We start from the raw sequence: 26,576 nt of genomic DNA, 5'->3' as shown, positions 1-26,576 counted from the left end.
AGCACTTCAAGACTTTCTTCCTCTATGGACTATTGCGATACAATCAGACAGCATGTCGGTAGTTTGGTATATCAACAAACAGGGCAGTACCAGATCTTATCCACTTTATCAAGGGGCCATGCAAGTTTGGGAATGGGCGATTTCTTCCCAGAGCTTTCAGGTTGCAATGCACATTCCAGGGACGACCAACGTGATAGCCAACAAGCTCAGCCGAGCGATTCTACTGCCTCATGAGTGGTCTCTGAAATGGGAAACAGCGGAACAGATTTTCTGAAAATGCGGACAGCCTTGCTGTGACCTTTTTGCCAGTCCAGTCAATGCCAAATGCAGCAGCTACTTATACCCTCATTCCCCCTCCAGGGAAGACACCCAGAGATGCTCTGGCTGATGATTGGCCCATGGGACTTCTGTATGCCTTTCCGCCATTTCCTGTCATTTCCAAAGTGATTCAGAAAGCCATTCAGCTGGGAAGCAAGTTGGTCCTCATTGCTCCTTACTGGCCTTGTCAGGTCTGGTTCCCCTTCCTCGATCCTCTTCTCCTGGATGATCCTTGAATCCTGGACCCAGCTCCAGATCTGTTGACTTACATGTCAGGTTCATTACATCCCTCAATCTATACCCTCAAATTGACAGCATGGCTGCTCCAGTTCCATCCCTAGTCAGGCTTCATGATGTATCATCCTCAGTATCACATATTCTTATGTCCTCCCATAAACCTTCAGCTAGGAGGCTGTATGGCAGTAAAATGGAAAAGATTTTCTATTTGGGCACAGAAAATGAATGTAGATCCCTACACTGCTTCTATCCCTGTGATTTTGGAATTTCTCTCCGAGCTTTCCAGCAAGGATCTGCCGCTGCCATTATTAGAATCCAGTTGGCGGCAATTTCTAATTTTCACTTAGAGTTTTTGGATACCAATTTAATGTCTCATAAGCTATGTAAGACCTTTTTGAAAGGAGCCACTGTATTGAGACCACCGCTGCAAGAACCTGTGGCTTCTTGGGATTTAAATTTTGTGTTGTCCAAACTGACTTCTCCCCCATTTGAACCTTCCCACTCATCTTCATTGAAATTTTTGTCTTGGAAGACTTTGTTTTTGGTAGCAGTCATGTCAGCTAGATGGGTATCGGAGCTACAAGCCTTGTCTGTTAAGCCACCTTATTTGTTCTTTCACACTGCATTCTAATCCCTCCTTTGTCCCCAAAGTTTGTGTCCCTGCTACCATAAATCAATCCATAGGACTCCCAGTTTTCTTCCCTAATCACTATAATGCAGCTGAATACTGTTTTCATCAGCTGGACGTTCATAGACAACTATGTTTTTATTTACAGCGGACCAAGGAATTTAGGAAATTAGATCAACTATTCATTTCCTTTTCTGACTCCAGATTGGGCTTACCAGTTTCTGAAGTGACACTATCTAACTGGATTTCCAGTTGTATAGCCTTTATCTACAGTTTGGAGGGCAAACCTTTACCCTGCAGGATCAAGGCTCATTCTACCAGGTCGCTGTCTACCTCTGCAGCCTTTCAAGCCAGGGTCCCACTTGATAATATTTGTGCAGCAGCTACATGGGCTACCTCTCACACTTTTATTACACATTACAAATTGAATTTAGCTTCCAGGGGTAAAGCATCCTTTGGCTCCACGGTGCTTAGGAGTATTTTCCAGTGAGCCACCCAAGAATAAGGCACTAGGGACGCTGTCCCATATGTAAAAGGTGAGGTTGGACTACACAACATAAAGAAGTTATGTACTCACCATAACGTTCCATGTTGGGAGTCCATCTCACCCTTCATTTTTACCAATCCGCAATCCTGCCCCCATCCTGGAAGATCTGGATATAATAATAATAATAATTTAGTTATCTTTGGTTGGAGACCCTTTAATATTGGTTTGTCTGTTATGGTTATTTCTTCTAGTGAGCAGCAAACAAGATCTGGGGTTTGTACTGGTGCACTATGGGATACCTGTTTAGCCATGAGCCAACCAGAAGTCTTCGAGCTTGTAAATCGTCCGAGTCGGAGCCGAGGATTGGCTCCGAACCCATATGTAAAAATGAAGGGTGAGATGGACTACCAGCATGGAATGTTCTGGTGAGTACATAACATCTTTTTTTACCTGTCTAAAAAGTTATGTTTTTAGTGGAGAGTCACTATTTTTAAAACAGCAAGATAGATAGAAATGGGGTGGTCACTTTTGTATTCTGGTACTATGGAATGCAGTAGGATGGCCAATAAATTTAAATAGTTGAAGGGGAGTGATTTCACAAATTGATAATTTTGTGCTTACTCACACAAGCCAGTAAAAACCGAGAGGAAATGAGATATATGGTCAAATTAACATAAGGGGAAGGCAACTAGAAAGACAGTGGTGTTTAAGAACACTACAGTAACCATGTGGGAGGTTCGGGAAATACATTTCTGCCTGACTCACAAGAGACAGAGCTGTAGTCTCTTTTCAAGTTTTAATATGCAGTTAAAAGCAGAATACAAGTCAAACACATGGTAAATAAAACAAATCACAGTATTCAAAATAGAAAAAGGCAATTAAGTAATACAGCAAATAAAAAGCAAACTAACCTTTCCCTCACAGCAAAGTGTAGCAGAGTCTGGGTGAGCTTTTCTAGTAAAGCGAGAGTGGAATCATCTGCATATTGTATGAGTATTCCCAGGGATGCTGCAGTACACAGGTTGTTAGTAAAGATATTAAAGAGTAAGGGGTCATGTATGAAGCCCCGTGGGACTCCTGTGGAAGAGTGAAGAAAGGGAGAGATGGTATGTAACCATTTTACAGCATGTTTATGATTGTTTAGGTAGCTATGAAACCACTGGACGAAAGCCATGCTGGGTATGGGTCAGTAAATTGTTATGTAGTAAATGTTGCATGAGCTGTTGGTGAATGCAGTTTTCCATTATTTTGGAGATGAGAGATAGAATGGCTATAGGTTCGAAGTTAGTTATCTCTGTAGATTCCCCCCCCCCCTTGTGGATAAGAATAATGTGTGACATTTTCCAGATGTTGGGAAATTTAGCTTCAGCGATGGCTCTATTGATAAGAATACTAATGAGATCAGCAATGGAGTCAGCAGCTAATTTAAGGTATTCAGGTGGGAGGTTCTCTTCTGAGGGACAGCAAAGTTTAAGTTTTCCCAACAATTTTTTATGAGACTTATAGTGGTGGGTTGGAGAGTGAAATTATGTGAGTTATTTGAATTGGGGATTGGGCAGTTAAAGTGGTGAAGGACAGGAAGTGAAGATGAGGAAGGACTGACGGTAGATGTAGAAGGAGAGGAGCTAGAGCTGAGGTTGGGGGAATTTGAGATCAGGGAAGTTACTGATTGTATAAAGTGATAATTGAAATCATTAGCTATTTTCATAGCAGGGGCATCAGGGCATAGGCAGTGTCCTTTTTGTTACGGGGGTTAAGTAGGAGTGAAATGGAGGACCAGAATTTTTAGGGTTGGATCTGTGCTGATGTTGGATGTGAGTGTAATATATTTGTCTTTGTTAACTTGTTTTTTTACTTGGTTGCAGATTTGTCTGACAACTAGCAGAGTTTCTTCATTTTTGTTTCATTTCCAGTTATCCCAAGCTCTGTCCCTTTTTTCATGAGATTTTTACAATCTTTGTTTAATGAAGGAGCAGGGTTGTTTTTGATTCTTTTAGTGCATATAGGAGCAATGGTGTTTAGTATACGTAGGAAAGTTCTGTTGAAATACTACACTGCTGCATCTAGAAGGAGATGTTTTAGAACTGACCAATTTATATTCTTCAAAAGTTCATTGAATCTGTCTTGAGAAAAGGAAAGATTGTGGATGTTTTTCAGGGTGTGTTTTGGGTAGGTGAGTGGTAGGTCTAAGGAAGTATGTGGGTAAGTGATCAATTAGTGTATTAGGAGGTGTGTCTTTAGTAGAAAAATTATCAGGAAGGGATACAAGTGTCCATTCTAGAGTGGATTGTTGGGCGCAGTCCTTACTGTATCTAGTAGGGCAATTAATGATTTCAGAGAAACCATAGAGGTTAATAGTGTTGGTTGGATTGTGTGAAGAGAGTGTTTGACAGTTGATATTAACATCCCCTAAAATGATTGTCTCATGGTTAATTGTTTGTGAGATCCAAGATAGTATGTCTTTGAGTATGGGTATGTTTTGACCTGGGGAATATGTAAGTACTGTAATATAGATATGTTTGATCCTATTAATGTTTAGAAAGGATATAATTATCTCTGTGTTCATGAACGTGTGGATGCTGTTAGTAAAAGTTGAGATATTAAAAGTGTCAGGATAAAGTAGGGTTACTCCTTCACCTTTCTTATGGGTTTTATCTAGTATTACTATACTGTAGTTGGGGGGTGTGATTTCCAAGTCATTTACCTGAGAGTTTAGCCAAGTTTTAGTTTAGGCTAGGATATCTGATTTGTATTGGTCAGTCCAGGCATGGAAGGGGGCAATTTTGTTGCATAGGCTTCTAAGGTTTAGTGTCATAATGTTTACGTTTTTGGAACATGTTCTAGGGTGTTGGTTGGGAAAAGGACCAGGATTTGGGTGGATGTGCCTGCATTGTTGTAAAATGGAAATAAGAAAGAAACATGGTATATTATTTTTTTGTAGTAGTAGAGGTGAGTGGTTTAAGGTATGGTTAGGCATGTGGAGTCGTAAGGATTTTAGGAGCCGATTAGCTTGTGAGGGTGTTGTGAAATAACTGAGAGGAGATATTGGAGTAACTGCTGAGTTGAAGCAGATGTGTTTGAGGTGAATGTTGAGAAGGAATAGTTGGCGTTTGAGCTGATAGTGAAATTGCATGTGTGAGGATTAATAGACAAGTGGTGAGACAGGATATTACAAGCATTATTTGGATCATAGAATAAGTGTGTGAGGATTTGGAGCTTGCACAGAAGGAGGTGTGGTATTACTGAGCTGGGTTGGATGTTTGTGAGAAGGGGTTTTGGATACAGAGTTAGGCGTTAAGTAGCTAGATTGAACAGAGGGAGTACTTAGTGGGAAGGCTCTATCAGAAGAACATACAAGCCCTACAAAGATAACCCTAAGGACAATTTGATCAGAGTTTAGAATGGAGGGTGGAGTTTTTTGCATATAAGTTTAGAAGTAGTGTGGTTGGGTGACAATTGGGGGTAGGTGAACAGAGTGGGCTGACCCACAAAAGTAGGAGAAGCAAACAGAAAACAATCAGTGAAGGTTTAAGGTGAGTATGGATTTTCAATATAGAAAAGGAATCATATAATGCTGTCTCCAGTTGAGCATTGCTTCCTTCTTTTACCTCTTTATTTATTTATTTACTTTTACCTCTTTGTATGGTAGAAGAAACAAGCTTAATTTAGCAGGCTCCTTTACAAGGTAGGGCACGGGTGGTAAAGGAAATGGATAAGGTAAAACAGATTTGGCCAATTAAGAAGTTTAGTTTATATGAAAACAAGTTAAAATATGCCATGCTGCTATGGAGGGAGAGGTTCATCAAGCTGCGTGTATGCCAGTAGCTTAGTATATAGACAGCAAATTATTGAAAAAGATTAAGTTGCTGCACAATAATTATAGACCAGACAGGAAAAGGGTAGTGACCCTACTTATTTATACTGGTTTCCTTCTTGATGGCAACTCAACATATCAGTGATTATAATGTCCTTGATACCCTTTTCATAAGGGTGCTACTTTGGCCAGTAGAAATAGTACCTGGTTGTAGGGGTTCATGCAGTCCTGTTTGTTTTGTGTTTTAATTTTTTTTTGCCTATGTCTTTGGACATCATTACATAGGGGAGTAGGCTATGGAAGAAAGAGAGAAATAGTTAACAGGGTGTCAGTGACCATGACTCATGTCAGTAAGCTTTACAACTTCCTAGATATTCAAATTGTGACAAGCATAGACTTGAAGGACAAGTGCTGAAGGGTTAGATAAGGTAGGGGTGATAGAATCTGGTAAATAACAAAGAGAAACACAGACAGCTTCTGGAGGGAGAGTTGGCAGCATAACACTACAAGGCTACCAGTCACGTATCAAGACATAAAGTTAAAACAGCAGCTCAGATAGAGAGACCCTAATAGGTAAAAGTGTCATGACTCAATATGTCCAATGATAAGCACATATCAAAGAAATACATGCAGTAAATCAGTAGCACAATGCTTCTAAGATACAGACGCTTAAATTGAAACAGTCAGGTAAGAACAATGCTTTATGTAAGGATAAATTTGAATAGCATGGTACTGTATCTTTAACAAAAGCAGTCAGATAAAAAAAAGGATACACTGTAACACAAGTATGATCACTTTGCAAGACAGAATAAATGTACATGTCAGAACTAAGCTGTTATAAAAAACAAATGCAATAGCAGGGCAACTTCAAGACACAATGTTCAAATTACAACACCGTATTTCACTTCAACATGCAATATTCATATTAAGCAGGTAGTAGCCCGAGAAACATTAACATTTTCAGTAATAGCACTCTGAGTTTTACCGTACTTGCTGAATGTGCATGGAGCTCGAGGGGATTGTATGAGGGAGAAAAACACTGCTGGGGGCTAAATCGAAAAAGGAAAGATATTTTTTAGTGTTTCATGTGTTTAAGTGGAGCACAGGATTATGGGAAGTCTAGTCCGACCTTGGCATGGGCAAGTTGGAAGTAATTGAGCCAAAAGAGGGGGAAGGCTGACCCATGAAAGTGGGGAAAACGAACAAAAAACAGTGAAGGTTTAAGGTGAGTGTTAGTTTTCAGTACAGAAAAACAATCATATAATGCTGTCCCCAATTGAGCGTTGCTTCCTTCCTTTACCTATTCATATAGTTTTAATGCTTTGGATGATAGAAGAAACAAGCTCCTTTATAGGCTAAGACATGGGCGGTAAAGGAGATGGATAAAATAAAATAGCTTTGGCCGTTTAAGAAGTTTAGTTTCTATGAAAAACAAGTTAAAAAGACACCATGCTGCTGAGGAGGGGGAGGTTCCTCAAGCTGCGTACATGCCTGTAGCTCAGTATATAGACAGTGAATTGTTAAAAAAGATTAAGTTGCTGTGGAATAATTAGACCAGATGGGAAAAAGATAGCGATCCTTCTTATTTAAACTGGTTTCCTTCTTGGTGGCAACTCGACATAGCAGTGATTATAATTTTTCATACGGGTGCTACTTTGGCCAGTGAATATAGTGCCGCCATGCCATAGGGTTGTAGGCGTTCATGCAATCCTGTTTGTTTTGTGTTTTTATTTTTCTTGTCTGTGTCTTGGGGCATCTTTACATAACGCAGTAGGTTATTTATACTTGTTTTCTTCAAAAAGGTAACTCAACGTAGCAGTGATGATGTCCTCTGTAGCTGGAAAATGGTTCCGCTGGTCACTCTTACCTCTGCCGTAAGAGTTTCTGATCTGCAATCCCAAATGGCTATTCCTCCTTTCCTTATATTTCTTTAGGGCTAAGCCCTCCTTTATACCCAAGGTGGTGAATGGAAATAAACAGACCATCCATTTGCCTACCTACTTCTAAAAGTGTTGTATTTTGTTATACCTTCCACACAAGTCCCTGTCTTCAGCTGTGAAGGCCCATTCAACCAGAGCAGTCTCCTCTTCTGGTGCCTTCTTCAAATGCATTGACTCCAGCTCCATTTTGGAGGTTGCCACCTGGTCTTCAGTTCATACTTTCACTAGACATAGATCACATACTATTCTATGTAACAAGCAATATGGCTGTTGAGTTTTTCTCACATATTTTCTCCAGCTCATGTTATTGTTTTTCATTGCGCTGTACTGTGAAACATATGATCTGTGTTTTTCTCATTACATCATTTTTTCACTCATGTTTTGTAGTGTAACATACTTTGTGATTTAAAATATCTGTACTTGATGTTTTGTAGTGTAACACTACTTTGTGATTTAAAATATCTGTACTTGAGTTTTGAAAGATTGTGATTGTGGAGCTTTTTTTTTCCTGACCTAGTCGTACTTTCCTGGTAAACAAATGTCAGATACATAGGTTCATAGGTAGATACTAGGCTATCTGCCTTAGGGCATTTATAAGCCTAGCCAGAGTATATTTGGCTTCCGCCTCCCTATTAGATTAGCCTACTGTGCCTCTGTAAAGTAGGTCACAGAAGGTACCCTTTTAAGATTAGTTTACTGTGCCTGTGTCTAGCAGGGACACAGAAGAGATCCCAGGGGTGAATTTGCGATTTCCCATCCACGCGTCCAGATTTCGGTTGAAGAGGGTCAGCGAGGGGCTATGTCTAACATGAATTGGGATTCTATTCCAGAGTGAGGGGAGCCTCTGGGAAATGAATCTGTCCCTCCAGCATGTCCTATTTATTTTTGTGCTGAGGTTTAGGTCCCTGGAGCGTGTAGCTCTAAGATACTTGGATTTTTTGAGGTGGAGCATGTCCATTAATTCTGGGTTTGACATGGCTTTGTACGTCTGGCATAGATCGCCTCTGAGTAGGCGGTAAGCAACTGAGTAGAGCTGGAGTTTCTTTAGTCGAGCTGCATAGGATATCTGTTTGTAGCCCGTGATCCTCTTGGTGAGGTACTTTTGGGGTCTCTCCAGTTACTGCAGGTGTCGGGTAAGGTACATCCCAAAAGGGGCATTGTAAATAAATAGGCACTACAGAGTAGATTAATTTTCCAAATCTAGGGCATTTTTTGCCAGATCTGTCCTCCTAAGAATGGTAGACAGTACCCCTCTCTCCAACCCATCCAACCTAAACAACTTTTAGCTTTGGGAATCACCCCCTCAGTACTGGAATACTGCAACAGTGATCCAAGAAATTACATAGTATAGTGTCCTGCTAATCATTGTTGCAGTATTGCATCCCTCCCTTCTTTACTATTTTTATTAACTCCCTATACCTTGTGGATGGAAGGGGGAGCAGTTACTGGCATCCATCTTAGATTGTTTTTAATTGCCAGATTTGCTCAGGTTTCCTTAGGTCTCATGGATCTAGATAGTCTGAGGTTCATACGGTTGTACATCTGCTTATGTACCCCTATGCCCATGGGCTGAGGTTATACACTGGATTTATTGTGCCCCAGAAAAGGTTTGGCTTTGGTACATCAGCAGGATGTCAGGTTACCTTGTGTAGGATAACCTATCAGTATGGGAGTACTGCAGCAGTGATCAGTAGGACATCTACTGTTATAGTAAGTTTTTACACAACTGTACATTTTATGACCACGTGTACCAAGGTCCTAAAATTAAAACCAGTAGGTTGTTAACTGTTTGTATTCATAGCCTTTCGAATAAGTTGTCATTATAGGTCAAAGTACTGCTTTGGCTACCTTTAATGCTAACCTTAATGACTGGATGGTTACAGACAAACTTACATTAGAGCTATTATGTATGGCCCTGGTTGATTTGGGAGTTGAGCACTATTAAGTGTTTTAAGAGTGGCAAGAACTTTTAAGTTTGCCTCCTTAAAGGTGTATATTGCTAGGCATCTCAATGTCCCCATGATAGCTTGCCCAGTATATCCCTCTGTTCTTTTTGCTGATGACTTTTCTTTGATTGATTTTTTTTTTCTGTTAGAAACTTTCTTCTGCTTCTACAGCATTGGTCCTAGGCTTTTGCTCACCAATGGCATACTTGGTGTATTTAGTGCTTGGATGAGAGTTGCAGTTTGTGTTAAGTCTTCATTTTCTTTGGCTACCTGCTGTAGATGAAATAAAAATTAAGAGCATATTTGTTCAAGTAGTCTTTGACTGTGAAACCGTCTGACGTGGGGAAAACCTAGTTTTATCCCACATATCCCCCCTGACCAAGGAGTCCAGGTGGCATTTATGTTTCTTGGTTAGAACCTGTCACTGTCAACTGAAGGCTGTTCTTTTTTGTGTCACCTCTAGTGTTAGGGTGTTTTGTATATATCTGTAAAAGCTGTTCACTAAAGTCAACAAGGAGCTAAGATCTTCCCTTGTGTAGTTGAATAGTTGCTTACTACTTTATACATAAAGAATGTGGTTCAACACATTGAATCTCTGCTCATGTTTCATTCTCTGGCGATCATAGTAAGCCTTCCAAACTTGCACACAGTTCTGGCTTTTCATTAGCTGTAGTCTGCAGCCTAACGTCCTTTCAGAAGTTGTGAAATATGATAGTGTGAATCCCAACACTTCTAAGAATAAATTGAGATTTACAGTTAATGACAGTGAACTCTGAAAGTTACTGTTAAGTTACCTTGCAAAAATTTATGAAGACTTTTACATTCCTGAAATGAGAGGCTGTGCTCCCCTGCAAACCACGGTTTAATATCAGAATGTCGAGTTGAGATGCCCACAGATGGAAAACTCGAAACACAGATGTTCGAATTTCCATCTGGCTGAACATCTCAGTTTTCGAAAGTTTATATTAGCTAATGCAATGTGCATTCACTAATATAAACTCGAAGAACCTTACAGAGATTGCGGTACAGTGCAGTTTAGGAAATTCATCCCTTTCCTCACTGTGGTGCAATCTCGGAGTTGGAATATATAGTTAGCAGGGAGGGTGCAGCCCCCCACAGGGGAGTGCAGGAGTGCTTGCCCTCCTGCAAAAACATGATGTTAGGTATAGGAGTTTTCTTTACCTGAGCTCCTGTACGGACATCACGTGATCTGTTCAGCAGCAATGTTGAATCTGCTGAATTTGTTCAGCTGATTCTACATTGTGACATGTTAAACATTTTGATTTTCGTTTTTTGTATTCGGTGTTTTGAATGGAAATTATTTTTCTGTTTGAAATTTTGATGGTAACCCATCAATTTCCTAGCTGATGAGCACAATGACTATCTGCTTCTGAACCTTTCAGTAGATATCCTGTCTATTGGGAAAACCAGAGTGCATGCCCAATAATCATGTTTCATTTCTCATTGTTCCTAGGAGATCAGCTGAAGGATATTCTGTGTCTCTCATTCACAAATGACATCCTGATCTCCAATGTACATTCCCCTATTTTCCCTGAAGATAGTTTATTTAGAAAGTCAAACTTCTCAAAACCAGTTACCCTTGTTACTCCTTTTTTGCCTTGTTAGATACCCCAGCCCCTACTGTCTCTAGCTTAGCTTTCTGGAGAAGCCATTGTGTCTCCACCCTTTTAAGATACTGCTGTCTAATCCTTTAAGTAAACCCCACCCAGACTTGTATTCACTGAAAGGAACAGCATGATATCAACAGTCCCACTGATAATCAGCAATTCCATTTTTTTCCTACAGAGTAGTTACTGTCATTGCATCTTCCTAAAGATCTTCCTCTAAGAAGGCGTATAAAGAGATGGACTCATATCTCTGTGTGAACAATCCATGACTGGATTGGATCCCCTTTCTGTTCCTTCACCATCTGTTCTCAACTACCTGTCCAAAATATTTGGTTTCATTTTAAGTTGCTCCTTTACCAAAGCCCACTAGGCTGCTTTCTGTAATTTTCATTCAGAAATAAACTTCTTTTGCTTCCTTAAGTCATTTTACAAGGCACTTTCTATATCAGGCCTTAGGCCTTTCATTTTAACATCCTGTTCTTCTAAGGTACATTTACCTAACTTTGGAAAAGCATGCCCTTTCTCATTTTCGAACCTACTACTTCTACAGAGTTGAAGTACATCTTTTAGAAGACCTTGTTGCTGGTGGCCAGTACTTGCCAGAAGGATGTCTGAGTTGCAGGCTCACTCAGTCATGACTTTAATCTTCATTTCATTTTACAAATTATGTAAGTGCTTGTCTATTGAGAAGTGATGGACATTTATATTTCCCTGGTTATTACCATATCACACAAGCACACCTTATTTTGAGGACTATTCCTTATTCTGAGTCTTAAAAAGTCCATCTTTATAGCAGTTCCACTTAGAAAGGGTCTCTTACACATTCAGTGTTATGAATTTTTTTTCGCAGTTGTCCGTGATAAATAATACTGAATCATTGTAATTCATCTAAAAAAACTAATTATAAGTATAAAGTAACAGATTTAACCATTCTCTGAGCTTCATAGTTGAAATTGTTAGTAAGTTGTTAGTAAGTGTTGCACATTTTCCCATTGTTGTTCCTCATTATGAGAGATAGTGTTCCCCATTCTGGAGATGAAAGGTTGACAGCTATGGTTATTAAATGTGCATAACCATTTTATTGGAACTGGCATGGACATTTTAATATGTATTCTGCGAGTGAAAGATGTAAATTGTGTGGTATATAATTTATACCGTCAAGGGACAACTGTACCACTAATTATTTAAAACTAACATATTAAGTAATGGTATTATTCTTCACTTACCCTGTTAACAGATAAATTAAAGCAATTACAAACTATTTAATATTTAAAACTGTAAATGATAATTGGACCAAATCATTTGGAATGACTGACATCCCCATTGGTAGATTTGACTTGCCCTCAGAAAATAATTTATTAACTAAAGTAAAACACAAGTCACTGTGGCTGTCAGAAGCATTAAAACCACTATTTTCTCTGCAGTGTTAAAATGAAATGCTAAAAACAAAACTGTATATCTGTTAATTAAAACATAACCTCCTATTAATAACCAAAAAGAAAATAATGTGTCACATTTAGAAAATTGTTGCCTGACACATACAAGACCTGGTATAAGCATCAGCTAATGCATGAATCATAACCATTGTATGAACGTCCTCATATGCATAGTCAGATGATTGTACACTCCCCCTCAAAACCATCTCTCTCTGTCTTCCTCCCTACACCTCCAGTATCTTTCATTACTACTTTAAAGTTTTTACAGTGAAATAATATACGAGAGTGAAAGAGAAAGTAATTTTCTCTAAACTACTGTAGGGTAAACATCTTAAATCCTGTATAAAATGAAATAAGTAACATTTCCTTCATTCATTTAGCACCTGTCATCATCAATTAGAGACTTGGGCATTTGAGCATTAAAACCAGAAAGTGAGCTGAATACTCAGATCAACAGAAAAAGACACGCAAATAAAGAGCAATTATAGCATTTAACTATTTTAAAAAATGCCATTACATAACAGCATTGTATACTTTTGTTGGTATAGGTAATGCAAATTTATCCATGGATATCTTTGTTTGGTGACTCAGAGTTTACCATCTTGACCAAACCAGACTAACTCTGGGTAAACCCTGCATTATCCGTTCCTAAACATGGTACTTTGCTACAATGATCACAAAGCATATACTGATATAAATGAGTGAAACCACACTGAGTGATTGTAACACAAAAGCAACAAGATTAACATTATATGGTGTGCTTTCCATTAGGCATGCTCTACAGGCACTATTGGTACCATTTCACTTCCTGAGTTCAAATCATTGTCTTTCCTTCATTTTCTATTTATTAAACAACTAAACTACTCCTGTCTGTGACCTTCTTTTCTGTATGTTAAACATTGTGAAGTTCAGCTGAATGAAAAGTTCCATTACAGAAAGCAGTAAGAAATATTTTTTATATGCTAAGTGAATTGGACTGGTTACCTATAATCACTCAGGCTTCTTATTAGAATTTCAGTTCTGGTTGTCAGAAAGATGCATTACCTTGAAATGGATTGTGACAGTTTAACAAGCATTTGCCTAAGTCACTGTAGCATCACTATGAACATGTTCTTGAACAGCATGTTAATAATTTCCAACTTCCACAGTCATAGCAGTTTGTCCCAAATACTGCTGTGCCACTGTGTTTCATATTTCAAGTAAGTACTAAGAATGTGAGCCCTGGAGCTGAACGTCAAAATAACAAAATGTTAACGCCATTATTATACTGTGTAGCAAACAAATGTTAGAGGTTCAAAGAATTATCTCACTATGTTCGAGAAAGATCGTGGCAACTTGGACACTCTGCTGATCTTTCACTCCTCCCATATGTGTAGTATGCAAACTGCAGATCCATTCTCCTGCACCAAATATATAATAATAAGCAACTAGAAAACTTGGGAATATCTGATTGTATTTATACCACTTCACCAAATGCTTTAGGATGTGCCCTCCTTTTACAAGATAAACCGGCATTTGTTCATGCAGAATTTGGAATTGTACTGGAGTTGAACTATGACGGTGGTTAAGGGCATGTTATCAATAAAATGAGAAAGTATGAAACAGGTGGATATGAAGGCAATTATCCTTCCATCACATTCAAAATGTTCGTTAAACAGGGTTAATAGGTTTCAACCAGTATATTTTCTAGTCTTTATCCACTTTTTAACATTTCTGCTTGTGTGATTAGAATCGTTGCATTCTAGATGAACAATATTTTTGCAGTTTCTAAGTACACAATGACTGAAACATGTTTTCAGCATATTTTTTCACTCTGAAAATATTGTTCTGCTATTTAGGTTTACTTTTAGAAATGCAATGTGATGACATTACTTTTATGAAAGACTACTATGCAGATTGTGAATTAGCAGACTGTCACTGGGTGGAGGTTTTCAAGGCTTTCCAGCATAAAAAATGCAATTTATCTAACAGCCAACCAAATGATAGCAATTAATCATCTGAGTACGCTGATAGGTGTAACAGAATGCAGTAGTGAAAAATAATTGCACCATGTAGACAACATGAATTGTTTCCCTCCAACACCGTTTTGCACATGATTGCAAATATAAATTTTAGGGACTGTATGCAGGTGGTTGTAATGACATGACAACAAAAGTTTAACCACTGTTGAATGTAGTACGTCACCATTTTATGCTATTATTCTGCACTGGGAAATGCTTTGTTCACAGTAGTTGCTAAAAAAATATCAGTGGAAAAATACTAGGAAAGTAATCAGAGATGTGCATGTGTAACTGCAGTGAGTGTTTTTTCCCCCTTTTTATGGGGCAGCACAGTGGTTAGCATTATTGTCTCACATTGCTTGGTTTTCCAGTTTGATTCTTGGCTGGGGTACCTTCATTGTCCTCCCTGTGTCCACATGGATTTTGTTAGGTGCTCCAGTTTCCTTTCATATCTCAAAGATTTCACAGAAGCAAACTGTCTGTAGATGTATGTGTTGTGTGGTGTGACCATATGTGTTTGCGATGGGTTTGTATCCCATTCAGGATATGTTTCTATGCTTTTGCTCCTACTGAGTGCCAGAATAGGCTCCATCTCCTCCATCACACTAAATTGGATTAAGTAAGTAATCAGAGAGTAAGTGATTACTTTGTTAGGAAATGATTGTAAGATGAGTAATACATCCTTTCTGGGTCAGACCTCAGGCCATAGGGGGTAACAGAAGGCAGAGGATGGCACTTTTCTAAGTAGCTAGAAATGAAGTAACATGATTGAAATAGGCTTATTTTCAAACCACATGGGTTGTCTTTATTTCAGAGGATTGTGGTTTTGAGTAAGTTTCCAATGTAGTCTGTGTGAACTTTGTTTTTCATTATACTTTTCAATTTTTCTACTGTATAGTTTGTGCTTTTTAGAATGTTTCATGTTGTGGCTGCTTATCTTCTTTATTAAACTTCAAAACTTCTTGTGTGTTTTTGGTAATTTGTGTCTTACACATTTCATTTATTGTGCAACTCTTTTAACAGAAATAATGCTGGTCTTGACCAAGTGGAGAGAGAACATTTTCTAGATGTTCATCTAACAAGAAATAGGCCGCCTCCTGCACGCCGGCACAGACCCAATCTGGCACAGCGTCCATATTGTCAGAGAGCAGGTAAGAGAATATTGAGGTCTTCTCTGGATGGACATAATTTATTAACCCTTGTACTTACTAGGATTTAATGTGTATAACTACAACTCTGACTTGAAAAGCTGAAATGGCCAAACATGCTTGCAATTTAAAACATAAATTCTTTATCCAGTACTGAATAGGTTAACACTGTTATACATTAGTTGCCCAAGTGATGCAGTGGAATAGTGCACTGGATACCACATTCTTCAGCTATATTTGTATCCTAGGTTCACATGTGTAGTTAATCACAGAGTAGTCAGGGAGGGAATGATATTGAAAGTAAGTCTAACTGCTGTTGTGTTATAGGGAGCTAGAATCCACTTCATCTCTGCAAAGACTGCATCACATAATAGCATCAGAGTAAAGGACCCAAAGTAACTGAGGTGTAACACAATGGAGTTTATAAAATATTACTAAATCATTTGTCATTTTGACTGTGTAGGTAGTCCATAGTACTAAATGCCATCATTTGTTGAGGGACTAGAATGCACAAAAGTAGAACTATGCACATGTAGTCTTATTTGTCCAATTATTTCTTCTTCATTACTCAGGACAGCCACCTTATCAACGTGCATTTGTACATAGGATGGTGAATCATTTCTTCCCATTACCATCTTGAATGCAAACTCATGGGAAGGTCTTTCTGGAAGATTTGCCCAAATTGACTTGTTAAACAGGAAAACTGGTCATTAATTAGAGGCCAATTTTTGCTGTAATGAGGAGTATAAAATGTTTTTGGGTGATTTAGATTGCTAGTTTGTGTGATGCTCCTTCAGTAGTTTGTTTAGTTGATTTTTCAGGCTGAAAATTAAAAGAATGTTCTTTAAATATGCATTTTTTATTTGATTTTCTTCAATACATTCAGTTGTATTTTTATTTGTCAAGAATAATTTTTGGCACAGTAAAATGTGCTATCATGGTGTAAAAGAACAAAACTATTCTCAGCCTACTGCTTTCACATAAGCTTAATTCATTTTATTGGTTCTGCTGATTTTTTTTTTTTAGGCAGGTAGGCCTGTACTGAAAACCGTCTTGGCATTTTTGTTTCTATTTACTTATAATGCTTGCATTTGTATATATTGGAGTCCTTCATTTTTTTTTCATTTGCTTTGCTTAAAGTTACAGGGAAGTTCATTCAGTTGTTTATCTTTTTTTTTCCTTTTTACTCAACCACTTCTTATACCTTTTAGCAGCCTTTTCATGATTTAAGTTTTTTATTATTAAAAATTCCCTTTATAAACAGTTATGTATACCTGTGTTGGGTGGTAGTAGCACTATTGCTTAAGAAATTTCAGCTTTCTGGTTCACACGTTGCTAGGACGCATGTTGTCAACCAATGTTAAGTTAAAACTTTATTGATTCTTAAAACTAATGCAGTCTTTTTTCCAAAATTTAAATGTTATATTAAGGAGTGAAGCAGAGATAGCAATTAATAGTCCACTAGCCTTCTTAAAATTTTTGAAGTAACAAAACTTGAAGGCCAAGAAGAAGCCTACTGTGTTTTGGTCACAAAGAATTGCTATCCTGGGTATCTCTTTCTCATAATCTGCTGAGTGCAAAGCACCATGAGGCAATTATAAGGCAAGAACATACATGTAAGTACTCTGTCTACATTGCACTGCAAAACCATACTTTGAGTAATCAGAGTTTATCACATTCCAGAATTTGGGGACCTCTGACATATATACCACAATTTAAAGTAGGGAATTCAACTTTGGGGACAATAAACCAGTGATGTTATGTGATCCTATCTCGCCTACATTCTGTACTGATGGGCTCGGAGCCGATCCCTCGGCTCCGACTCGGCACGCTTATGCTATAGAGCGAGGCCTCTTATTGGCTGAGCTATCTTTATCCCAGGATGCACCACCACTAATCCCCCAGATCTCGTTTGCCGCTTACAAGCTAAGACGTGGTCTCAACTTGGCTGGGCTAAGTACTATTTATTTAGACTTTTTCTGTCAGGAATTTCCTAGTTTTCAACCCAAAAGCTGTTTTAACAGCTAATTTTGTGATACGAGTGTGTATTTACTGATTCTGTTGAGAAAATTTGTTATTTTTGTTAAAGGAAGGTTTCCATTTTAGTTAGAGGGGCCTTCCCCTTTTGCTATTCTAGCTTTATTTGTAGCGTTTATTAGTGGGTCAAGTACCTGTTTTAGTTAGAGGGTCTTGACCCTCTCTTCCTGTGTTTTTTCTTGTGCACTTGTTTGTGTAAAAAAAAAAAAAAACTTTATATTTTGCACCATGAATTTTTTTCGTGTTATTTAGATAACTGTGTTGTTTTCTAAGTCATGTCTAAAGAACATAAACCCTCCGGGTTTAAAAAATGCACGAGGTGTGGTTTTAAGATGTCCATAACGGACGACCACTCCTCGTGCGTTTACTGCTTAGGCGCCAAGCACTTACAAGAATCATGTAGTGTGTGTCACGCCTTCTCATCAAGAGTCCTCCAGGAGAGGAAAAACAAATTAATCCTTAAAGGATTAATCAAGCCATCCTTCGAGGAGGCTTTATCTTCGTCTCCCTCTCCTTCAAAAAAGAAAAAAGTGTCGGCTCCGACAAGTCTGTCGGAACCGACTGCCAAAAAACCTAGGCAGACTTCTCCATCGGCTCCACGGACTTCGGAGCCGAGGGCGGAACGGTCTGCCTCGATGCCTCCAGCCTCGACCCCTCTGGTTTCGGAGCCAAGGACTGGGGCATCGAGAGGCGGGTCACCTTCATTGGCTCCACTGATATTGGAGCCGATAAGGGTTACCGGCTCAGACTCTTCCCCTTCGGAGCCGAAGTCCTTATCGGCACCAAGGGAAATTGCCTTGAGATCTCCTTCGGAGCCGATAGTGGTAGAATCCATTCGGAGCCAGTCCCCTAGTCCTTTGGAGCCGATGGAGAAATCGGTTCGGACCCAATCAGTATCCTCCAGATCATCCAGGATGTCTGATTCGGACATCGACAGGGTGCTCCTAAGACTCTTCCAGTCTCCGGTGTTCCAAAAGCTAGTTTCGGCTCCAGCCCATTCGGCTTCGGAGCCGATGGTCCACCTCCCTACTATGGTTCCTCCTCCAACAGCCTCGGCACCTTTGGAGCTGGTGCTGGTAGAACCAGTGGAGGTTTTAGGGTCGGGCCCGACCCTTACTCCAACTCCGGCTCTTGGGTCGGAGTTCAGTACACGGACTTCTTCCGTCAGCCCTGGGGGGGATGCTTCAGGATTGATGTTTTTGGTCCCAAGTCTCCCTCTTGGTGCGTCGGCGGCGGGAGTGCCGTCCACTGTCATGGACACGGAGGTGGGACCTTCCCAGGATACTGGTGGTCCCGCCTTCAGGGCTATGAGGAGTGCGTTAGCCAAATCTTCTTTGGCTACCTCCACAGTCTCTCCAGCTCCTTCCCTGCATACCGAGACTGGGTCTTTGGCAGTCCCCCTGTCCTTAGACAGCGGAGCCCCGGGGCCTGAGGTTAACCCCACTGGGGTTTCCCCCCCTCCTGGAGGTCCTTCTGAAGCCTCTTCGGAAGAACCCCCCAGGAAAAGATCGTGCAAGAGGAAGCACGTTGACTCCCCTGATGAGTCTCTTACATCAGACACTGATCTCGATGATGCAGAGGGGTCCCCTAAGTCGTCCTCGGATGATGTCTCCTTTGCAGACATCCTGGAAGCCCTTAAACAACGAGGCGGCTGGCAGTCCAAACCTCCTTCTGCTGATGAGTCTGTGTTCCTTAAGGCCTTCGGGGCTCAGCCCTCCGCCTCCTGGGTGTCTCCGCCCTTCGATGAGCTCCTGGATTTGATCTGTCGAAGGGCGTGGGAACACCCAGACTCTGTGGAACCGGTGCCTGCTCGTCCGAATAAGTTCCTCTCGGCACCCCCTGAAAAAGAGTTTCTAACTAAAGGTGTGGCTGTGTAGATGCTTTGGTGGTGGCATCTGCTACCCAACAAGATGTAGCAGAGACTTCGACGTCTGTCCATCCTCCTAATAAGGAGTCTAGGAGTATGGATCGGTATGGAAAGCGCACCCTAATTTCAGCGGCCTTTACACTAAGGTCCTTGAACTACCTTACGCACTTTACTAGATTTCAGAGGGATCTGATCAAAGAACTATCCGATACCCTCTTGGGTGACCTGCCTGAGGAGCTGGCCCAGACGGTTGGCTCTCAGCTGGCTACACTGTCATCCATTTCAAACTCGTCCATGAGGCTCATTTCTTATGCAGCCGAAGGGGCTAGTAGAGCGGCGGGTACAGGCATTGCTCTACGGAAACAAGCCTGGCTCCGCCTGTGTCATTTCGCGGAGGCCTTTAAGTCTTCCTTTGCCGACACCCCCTTTGATGGGTCCTCCCTGTTTGGACCCAAGGTAAAGGACACACTGACCCGCTGTGAACAGGAGGGTAAGACTCTGACTGCCGTAGAGGCATGATTTTCCACTCCCTTTCGGCCTTATCCCAAGGCTAAAAGAGGAGGGAAAATGTGGTTCCGTAGATCTCAGAAGCCTTACCCCTCTCAGCAGGAGGATCCCCCTTCCAGAGGCAGGGGAGGGGGAAATTCTTCCGGAAGACGCCGTCCCAGAGGTGGCAGAGGCCCTCGCAACACTGGAGACCGTGAGTCCTTTCGTGGCTCTTCAGCCTTTCACAGTCCCTGAGGGATTGCCCGACTGTGCAGCTCCGGAGCCAGTCAGGGGTCGTTCTCGAAGCACCTAAAAGCCTGGGAAGGTATCACTCAGGACCGATGGGTGCTTCGAATTATCGCCGGAGGTTACACCATCCCCTTCTCTCATTCTCCACCTCAGTCCAAAAAAATCCCGGACCCGCCACCCAGTCAACGGGGTACTGCAACCTCAGAAGTTTCAAAGCTGCTGCAAAAAGGAGTCATCCAACTGGTCCCCGCAGACCAGATCGGATTAGGGACTTACTCAAGATTCTTTTTGGTGCCAAAAAAGACCGGGGACTTGAGGCCCATTTTGGACCTCAGCATCCTAAACCGTTCAGTCAGAAAGTCCAAGTTCCGAATGGTCACCCTACAAACCATTCTCCCATTGCTGGAGAAGGGTGTTTGGATGTGCTCCATAGATCTCAAGGACGCTTATTACCATATCATTGTACATCAAGCGTCCAGGAGACATCTGCGCTTCAGCCTAGGAGGCAGTCATTTTCAGTTCCGTGCGCTGCCCTTTGGTCTCACCACAGCCCCCAGGGTGTTCACCAAGTGTTTGGCAGTCGTGACTGCTCACCTGAGAAGTCTAGGATTCCAGGTGTTTCCGTATCTAGGCAACTGGCTCCTAACTGCCACCTCCAAGCATCTACTACTGCGGAGCCTTCAAGCCAGTATATCACTGGGCAGTTCCCTTGGAATCACCTTCAATTGGCCAAAGTCTGTGTTGCTGCCATCTTAACGAATAAGATTCATAGGGGTAGAGATAGACTCAAACCGAATGCGGGTCTATCTACCTACAGACAGAATACAAACCATACAGACTCAAGTTCGAGCCTTACTTCCCAGGTCCAAAGCTCCAGCCAGGATGGTCCTGCAGCTATTGGGATCCATGTCCGCCACGGTTCTTCTAGTCCCCTTGGCAAGGTTGCACATGAGAATTCTCCAGTGGCTTCTTTCAGCTCAGTGGTCCTTTCAGGAACTCCCTCTCAGTCACCTCATATGGATCACGGAATCTTGCAAACGGGACCTTCGCTGGTGGCTAGTGCCCTCCAATTTGGATCAGGGACTACCCTTTGTTCTACCTCCTCCTGCGGCCACTTTGACCACAGACACCTCCCAGATGGGGTGGGGGGGCATTCCCAGGGCAGGTCAGTCCGAGGCAAATGGCAACCGGAAGAGACCCTACTTCATATCAACATCCTAGAAATGAGGGCAGTACTTCTGTCCCTTCAAGCCCTTCACGATTATCTCCCTCAGGGCGTAATTGCCGTTCACTCAGACAACATGTCAGTTGTTTGGTACCTGAACAAACAGGGAGGGACCAGATCCTATCCTCTTTGCAGAGAAGCCATGAGAGTTTGGGAATGGGCAGTCTCAACCAAACGCTTTCTAGTGGCTACTCACATACCGGGCAAGTCCAATGTGATAGCCGACAGATTGAGCCGAACCATCCTCTCTCCTCACGAATGGTCTCTGAATATGACAGTTGCAAGTCAGATTTTCAGCAAATGGGGAGTTCCGTGTTGCGACCTCTTCGCGACTCCTCTGAATGCGAAGTGCAAAGAATTCTTCTCTAACCCCGGCTCCGGGGAAGAGCCCCATGGACGCACTAGTCCGTCCTTGGCCCACCGGCTTGCTTTATGCCTTCCCTCCAGTTCCTCTCCCTCCCAGGGTGATTCAAAAGGCATCTCTCTTGGGGAGCAAAATGATCTTAATTGCTCCTTACTGGCCTCGTCAAGTATGGTTTCCCTACCTTCGGAAATATGCTCTGGAAGGTCCATGGTTCCTGGATCAGATCCCAGATCTTTTGGTTCATCAGTCGGGACTATTCCACCAGTCCCTGCACACCTTAAAATTGACTGCTTGGCTCCTCCTCTTCCGACTATAGTCAGAAGTCATACATTGGATCCAGAGGTTGTACACATATTATCTTCGGCCCATAAGTCTGCTACAAAGAAACTGTATTCTAGCAAATGGAAAAGATTTGCTATTTGGGCTCAACTCCGGGGCCTGGACCCCATCTCTATTCCCGTGGCAGAAGTATTAAAATTTTTAACTTCTCTTTTCAATCAAGGCTCTTCAGTCTCTACCATCAAGGTCCAATTTGCAGCGATTTCCAATTTTCACGAATTTATAAACCCACCTTTAATAAGCAACAGATTGTGTAAGACCTTCTTGAAAGGTGCTGCTCTGTTAAGACCTCCGATTTCTCATCCTGCACTTCCATGGGATCTCGATGTGGTGTTACGCGCCTTGACTTCCTTCCCCTTTGAACCGGCGGCTACATGTGATCTAAAGTTTCTTTCATGGAAGACAACTTTTCTGGTGGCAATTACTTCTGCCAGAAGAGTTTCAGAGCTTCAAGCTTTGTCAGTAAAACCCCCGTACTTAGTTTTCCACAAAGACAGAGTATCTCTCAGGCCAAATCCTTCCTTTGTCCCTAAAGTTTGTTCCAGTTTCTGCTTACAACAATCGTTAGAACTTCCAGTCTTTTTTCCAAAATATTCTAACAAAGCGGAATTCATATTCCACACACTAGATGTCCACAGGCAGTTGCGTTTTTATTTAGACAGGACCAAACAAACAAGGAAAACAGATCAGTTGTTTGTATCCTTTGCAGACAATAAATTGGGCAAACCTGTCACAAAGGTCACTATTGCCAAATGGATCAGGGACTGTATTACTCAAGCTTATTCCTTTTCTAACAAAGAGCTTACCACCTCTGTCAAAGCTCATTCTACAATGGCTATGGCTACTTGATAGCATTTCATTCCAAGCTTGCCATTAGTGACATTTGTGCTGCAGCTACATGGTCTTCCCCGCACACTTTCATTTCCCACTACAAATTGGATGTGGCATCTAGAGGACGAGCTTCATTTGGTTCCACAGTGCTCAGGAGTGTTTTCCAATGAGCCACCCAGGATTTAGGTGCTAGGGACGCTGTCCCATCAGTACAGAATGTAGGCGTGATAGGATCACATAACATCTTTTAGTTATGTACTTACCATAACTTTAGATGTTTGGGATCCATCTCGCCTACATTCCTAATAACCCACCCTCCTTCCCCCTTCCTTGGAGATCAGAGGATATCAGAAGGTCCGAATCCTGTTGTTTCATCTTGAAACATCTAACAAGGTTATATAAACAAGTTGTGCATGTGTGCATGAATGCGGACAAACAAGATCTGGGGGATTAGTGGTGGTGCATCCTGGGATAAAGATAGCTCAGCCAATAAGAGGCCTCGCTCTATAGCATAAGCTTGCTGAGTCGGAGCCGAGGGATCAGCTCCGAGCCCATCAGTACAGAATATAGGCGAGATGGATCCCAAACATCTAAAGTTATGGTAAGTACATAACTAAAAGTTTTAGCTTTATGCTCTTTTTGTCAAGCCCTCATTTAGAGCTACTTAGGTGAGTTTGTTTTCGCAATATCTAGTGGAAGTCAACAACAAATGATTTTTAAGGCATAAAAATCACTTTATATAGCCCTGCAAAAGATTAGATACCCATTAGAACTTCCACAAATGTGTTTGTTTACCTCCTGTACCTCTAGAAGCAACAGTTTTATAGCACTATGCAGCTGGAGAGGTATATTTTCATAAAACAGGTCATATTTTTCTGTGCACTCTTCTTCCATAATTATAATGGAGTCCTATCAGCATCAAAGGTCAGTAACAATAATTATAACGTGATTACTCCATTCAGGTGACCAAACTGTGCAGTTGTCTATTGAATATTCTTGATGTCCTTCCATATCACTCTTGCAGTATTCCTTAAGTAAGTGATCTCCTGCTAAGGATAGCTCAATGTCTGGGATCTCCTGCTAAGGATAGCTCAGTGTCTGGGATCTCCTGCTAAGGATAGCCCAATGTCCGGCCAGTATAGTAAAACCTTTAGAATTTATAGACATCGTACATCACACATATGCTCCCCACGTAGGGCATAAAGGTGATCTACAGACGTGCATACCTCAGAACTTATTTGCACCAGTCTGAACGCCATCATTGAATGTCAGTCTGAACACTATTCTTCTATGTTGGTTACTGAGAAGTTTTCAGATTAGTACCCCATTGGATTCCTTATTATCTTTTCTCTTATTTTTGTTGCTTTGTTTGCATATCATCCAGAAAAGGAAAATGTCAGTATGGGAGGCAGATTCCCCATAAAGACCATAACAAACAGTGTCTCTTCTGTTTGTATGCTTCTCACAACCATACACAGTGCTGTATTTGCCAAGCATTTGTCCCCTAGACCCTACATAGTCATCTCTCCTCCTTGTCTATTTACCTAGAAAAACAATGTCTAAAGTTGTTGGTGCAGGTGCTATGGTGGAGTCTTCCCATCCCGAAAGCAAGCCATTGGACAAGAATAAGAAGGGGCAGCACAAACAGCATGTAACTGTGTGGCAAAACAACCAGCTACTAAAAATAAAAAGCCTATGTTGTGGTGTTCTCAAACTATGGCAAAAGCTAAATTAAGTCAGTCCACAAAGCAGTCCACAAATTCCAAAGTGCAAAACTTTAATAATAAAGTAATAACATCAAGAAATGGTCAAGCACTTTTGTCCTAATACATTAGACTTAATCAGAACCATTTCCAGACTATACAAACCTCTTAAATAGCTTAAAATAAGCACATGACTTTAATTAAAAGTGGTTCTCATTTTTAAAGGTGTACCCACCATAAAATGATAAAAGGATAAAAACGAACAACAGTTCAAAATTAATAACAAGAATTATAACTCAAGTGCTTTCCTCTTATTTTAAAGGTGGGGAATTGTGGTAGTAGTGGGCTGGTCTACATTGCTGTTTTATCAGAATTGTAATTGTTTTATATAGGCAAAACTATTACGAGTTTGCGTAAGCGTATTTACGAACATTTACATGCCATCAAGAATCCGGATGGTGGGGGGCTTGGTTTGGATAGGAAGCTGAATGCAGCAGGGTTCTTGAGCTTTGCAGTCTTCGTTTTTTCCTGACATGATTTTTTTTATTTAATTTCACCAACAAAGACCTGAAACTACTAAACTCACATTCTGGAAGTTGTAAAGCTACAAGTTGGTGTAATTTTAAGGTAAAATTTGCATGTTTTCCTGTCAAACTTTCAAATAGAAGAAACATTGGAACCACATTCACAAAGGAAGATGAGCAGCTCCAAGTTTTCTCAGCAAGAAACTCCAACGAAGAAAGAAGTACAGGCAAGCCTTTCTGCATTTCAAGACTTGGTGGGTAAAATAGACAAATTAAACGTAAAAGTCGACAATATAAAAGAAGATACCACCAAACAAATAACCTTATTAAATGAAGTCCTTAAACAACAAACTGCCCAGATTGCTGCTTTGGAATATTCTGTATCTATAGACTTCAGGTTAACAGAAACAGAGAAAAACATAGACTTCCTTCTTCAAGAAAACATCAGACTCATTGAAAAGATGGGCAACATTGAGAATAGAACCAGGAGAAACAATATAAGAATCTGTGGCATCCCAGAACAGATGGAAGAGGGGAAAATATGATTAATTTCCTGACTTCTTGTCTTCCTGAAATCCTAAACCTACCTAAAGCACTATCCTTCGGGATAGAAAGGGCACACAGATCTTTTAAGTACAACGTTTGTATCCAGTAAAGCCGTCCAAGATCTGTTGTTGGAAAATTTATCTCCACTCAAGACAAAGACCTTGTTTTAAGAACTGCTTGGTCCCTTGCCCATTAAAAATTGGTGACCAAACTATCAGGTTTGACAATGACGTTTTACCCCTTGTAGTGTCCAAAAGAAGAGCATGTGTCCCTCTAATAAACTCATTAAAAAAGGAAGTAATCAAAGCACAACTCATATTCCCTGCAAGAATAAGACTATCCCTGCCAGAAGGAACAAAAACGTTTGACTCTCTTGAAGAAGCATTGAAGAAGCACCCACATTTGTCCAAAAAAAGAGCCTTTTAAGTCAACCTGAGCACATGGATTCTTCAATGAACTTAAAAAGGCAAGCTTCAAATAATGAGTGGACTATTAGAGAAAAAAAGAAACCCAGAGACAAATGATTATACATAACTTCACATTTCATGCAAGTTTTTGCTTTCTCCCTTTTAAATAATGTGGACTCATGCACAGAAGGTAATGTAACTTCTTTTTTTTTTCTCCTGTTATCTTTTCCACAACAATGCTGACTTTATAAATACTATATAGTACTCAAAATTCAAGTAAATCAAGCTCTTATCCAACTGCAAACTGCTATTGTATACTTTTATATCTTTATATACATAGCATAGCACTAGTGAAATGGTCTAAAATCACTCACTCATTTCATATATTTATATATACTTATTTCTTCATGTATGTG

General features: G+C 40.8%; 1 protein-coding gene across 1 annotated transcript in view; it reads left to right on the top strand.

The window, feature by feature from the left end:
• Positions 1–26,576, top strand: part of LOC122815150 (probable E3 ubiquitin-protein ligase HERC1) — a 5,886,073-nt gene that overhangs the window by 3,590,299 nt on the left and 2,269,198 nt on the right. Inside the window, exon 43 of the mRNA XM_044087407.1 lies at positions 15,458–15,585. Within this exon, the coding sequence (XP_043943342.1) occupies positions 15,458–15,585 (128 nt within the window). The remainder of the gene's footprint in view (positions 1–15,457; positions 15,586–26,576) is intronic.

Source organism: Protopterus annectens, chromosome 1.part1 (assembly GCF_019279795.1).
Source record: "Protopterus annectens isolate FY-2018-M chromosome 1.part1, PAN1.0, whole genome shotgun sequence".
Taxonomy (NCBI): domain Eukaryota; kingdom Metazoa; phylum Chordata; order Ceratodontiformes; family Protopteridae; genus Protopterus; species Protopterus annectens.
The sequence above is the reverse complement of the archived record's forward strand: the minus strand, read 5'-3'. Positions and strand labels throughout refer to the sequence as shown.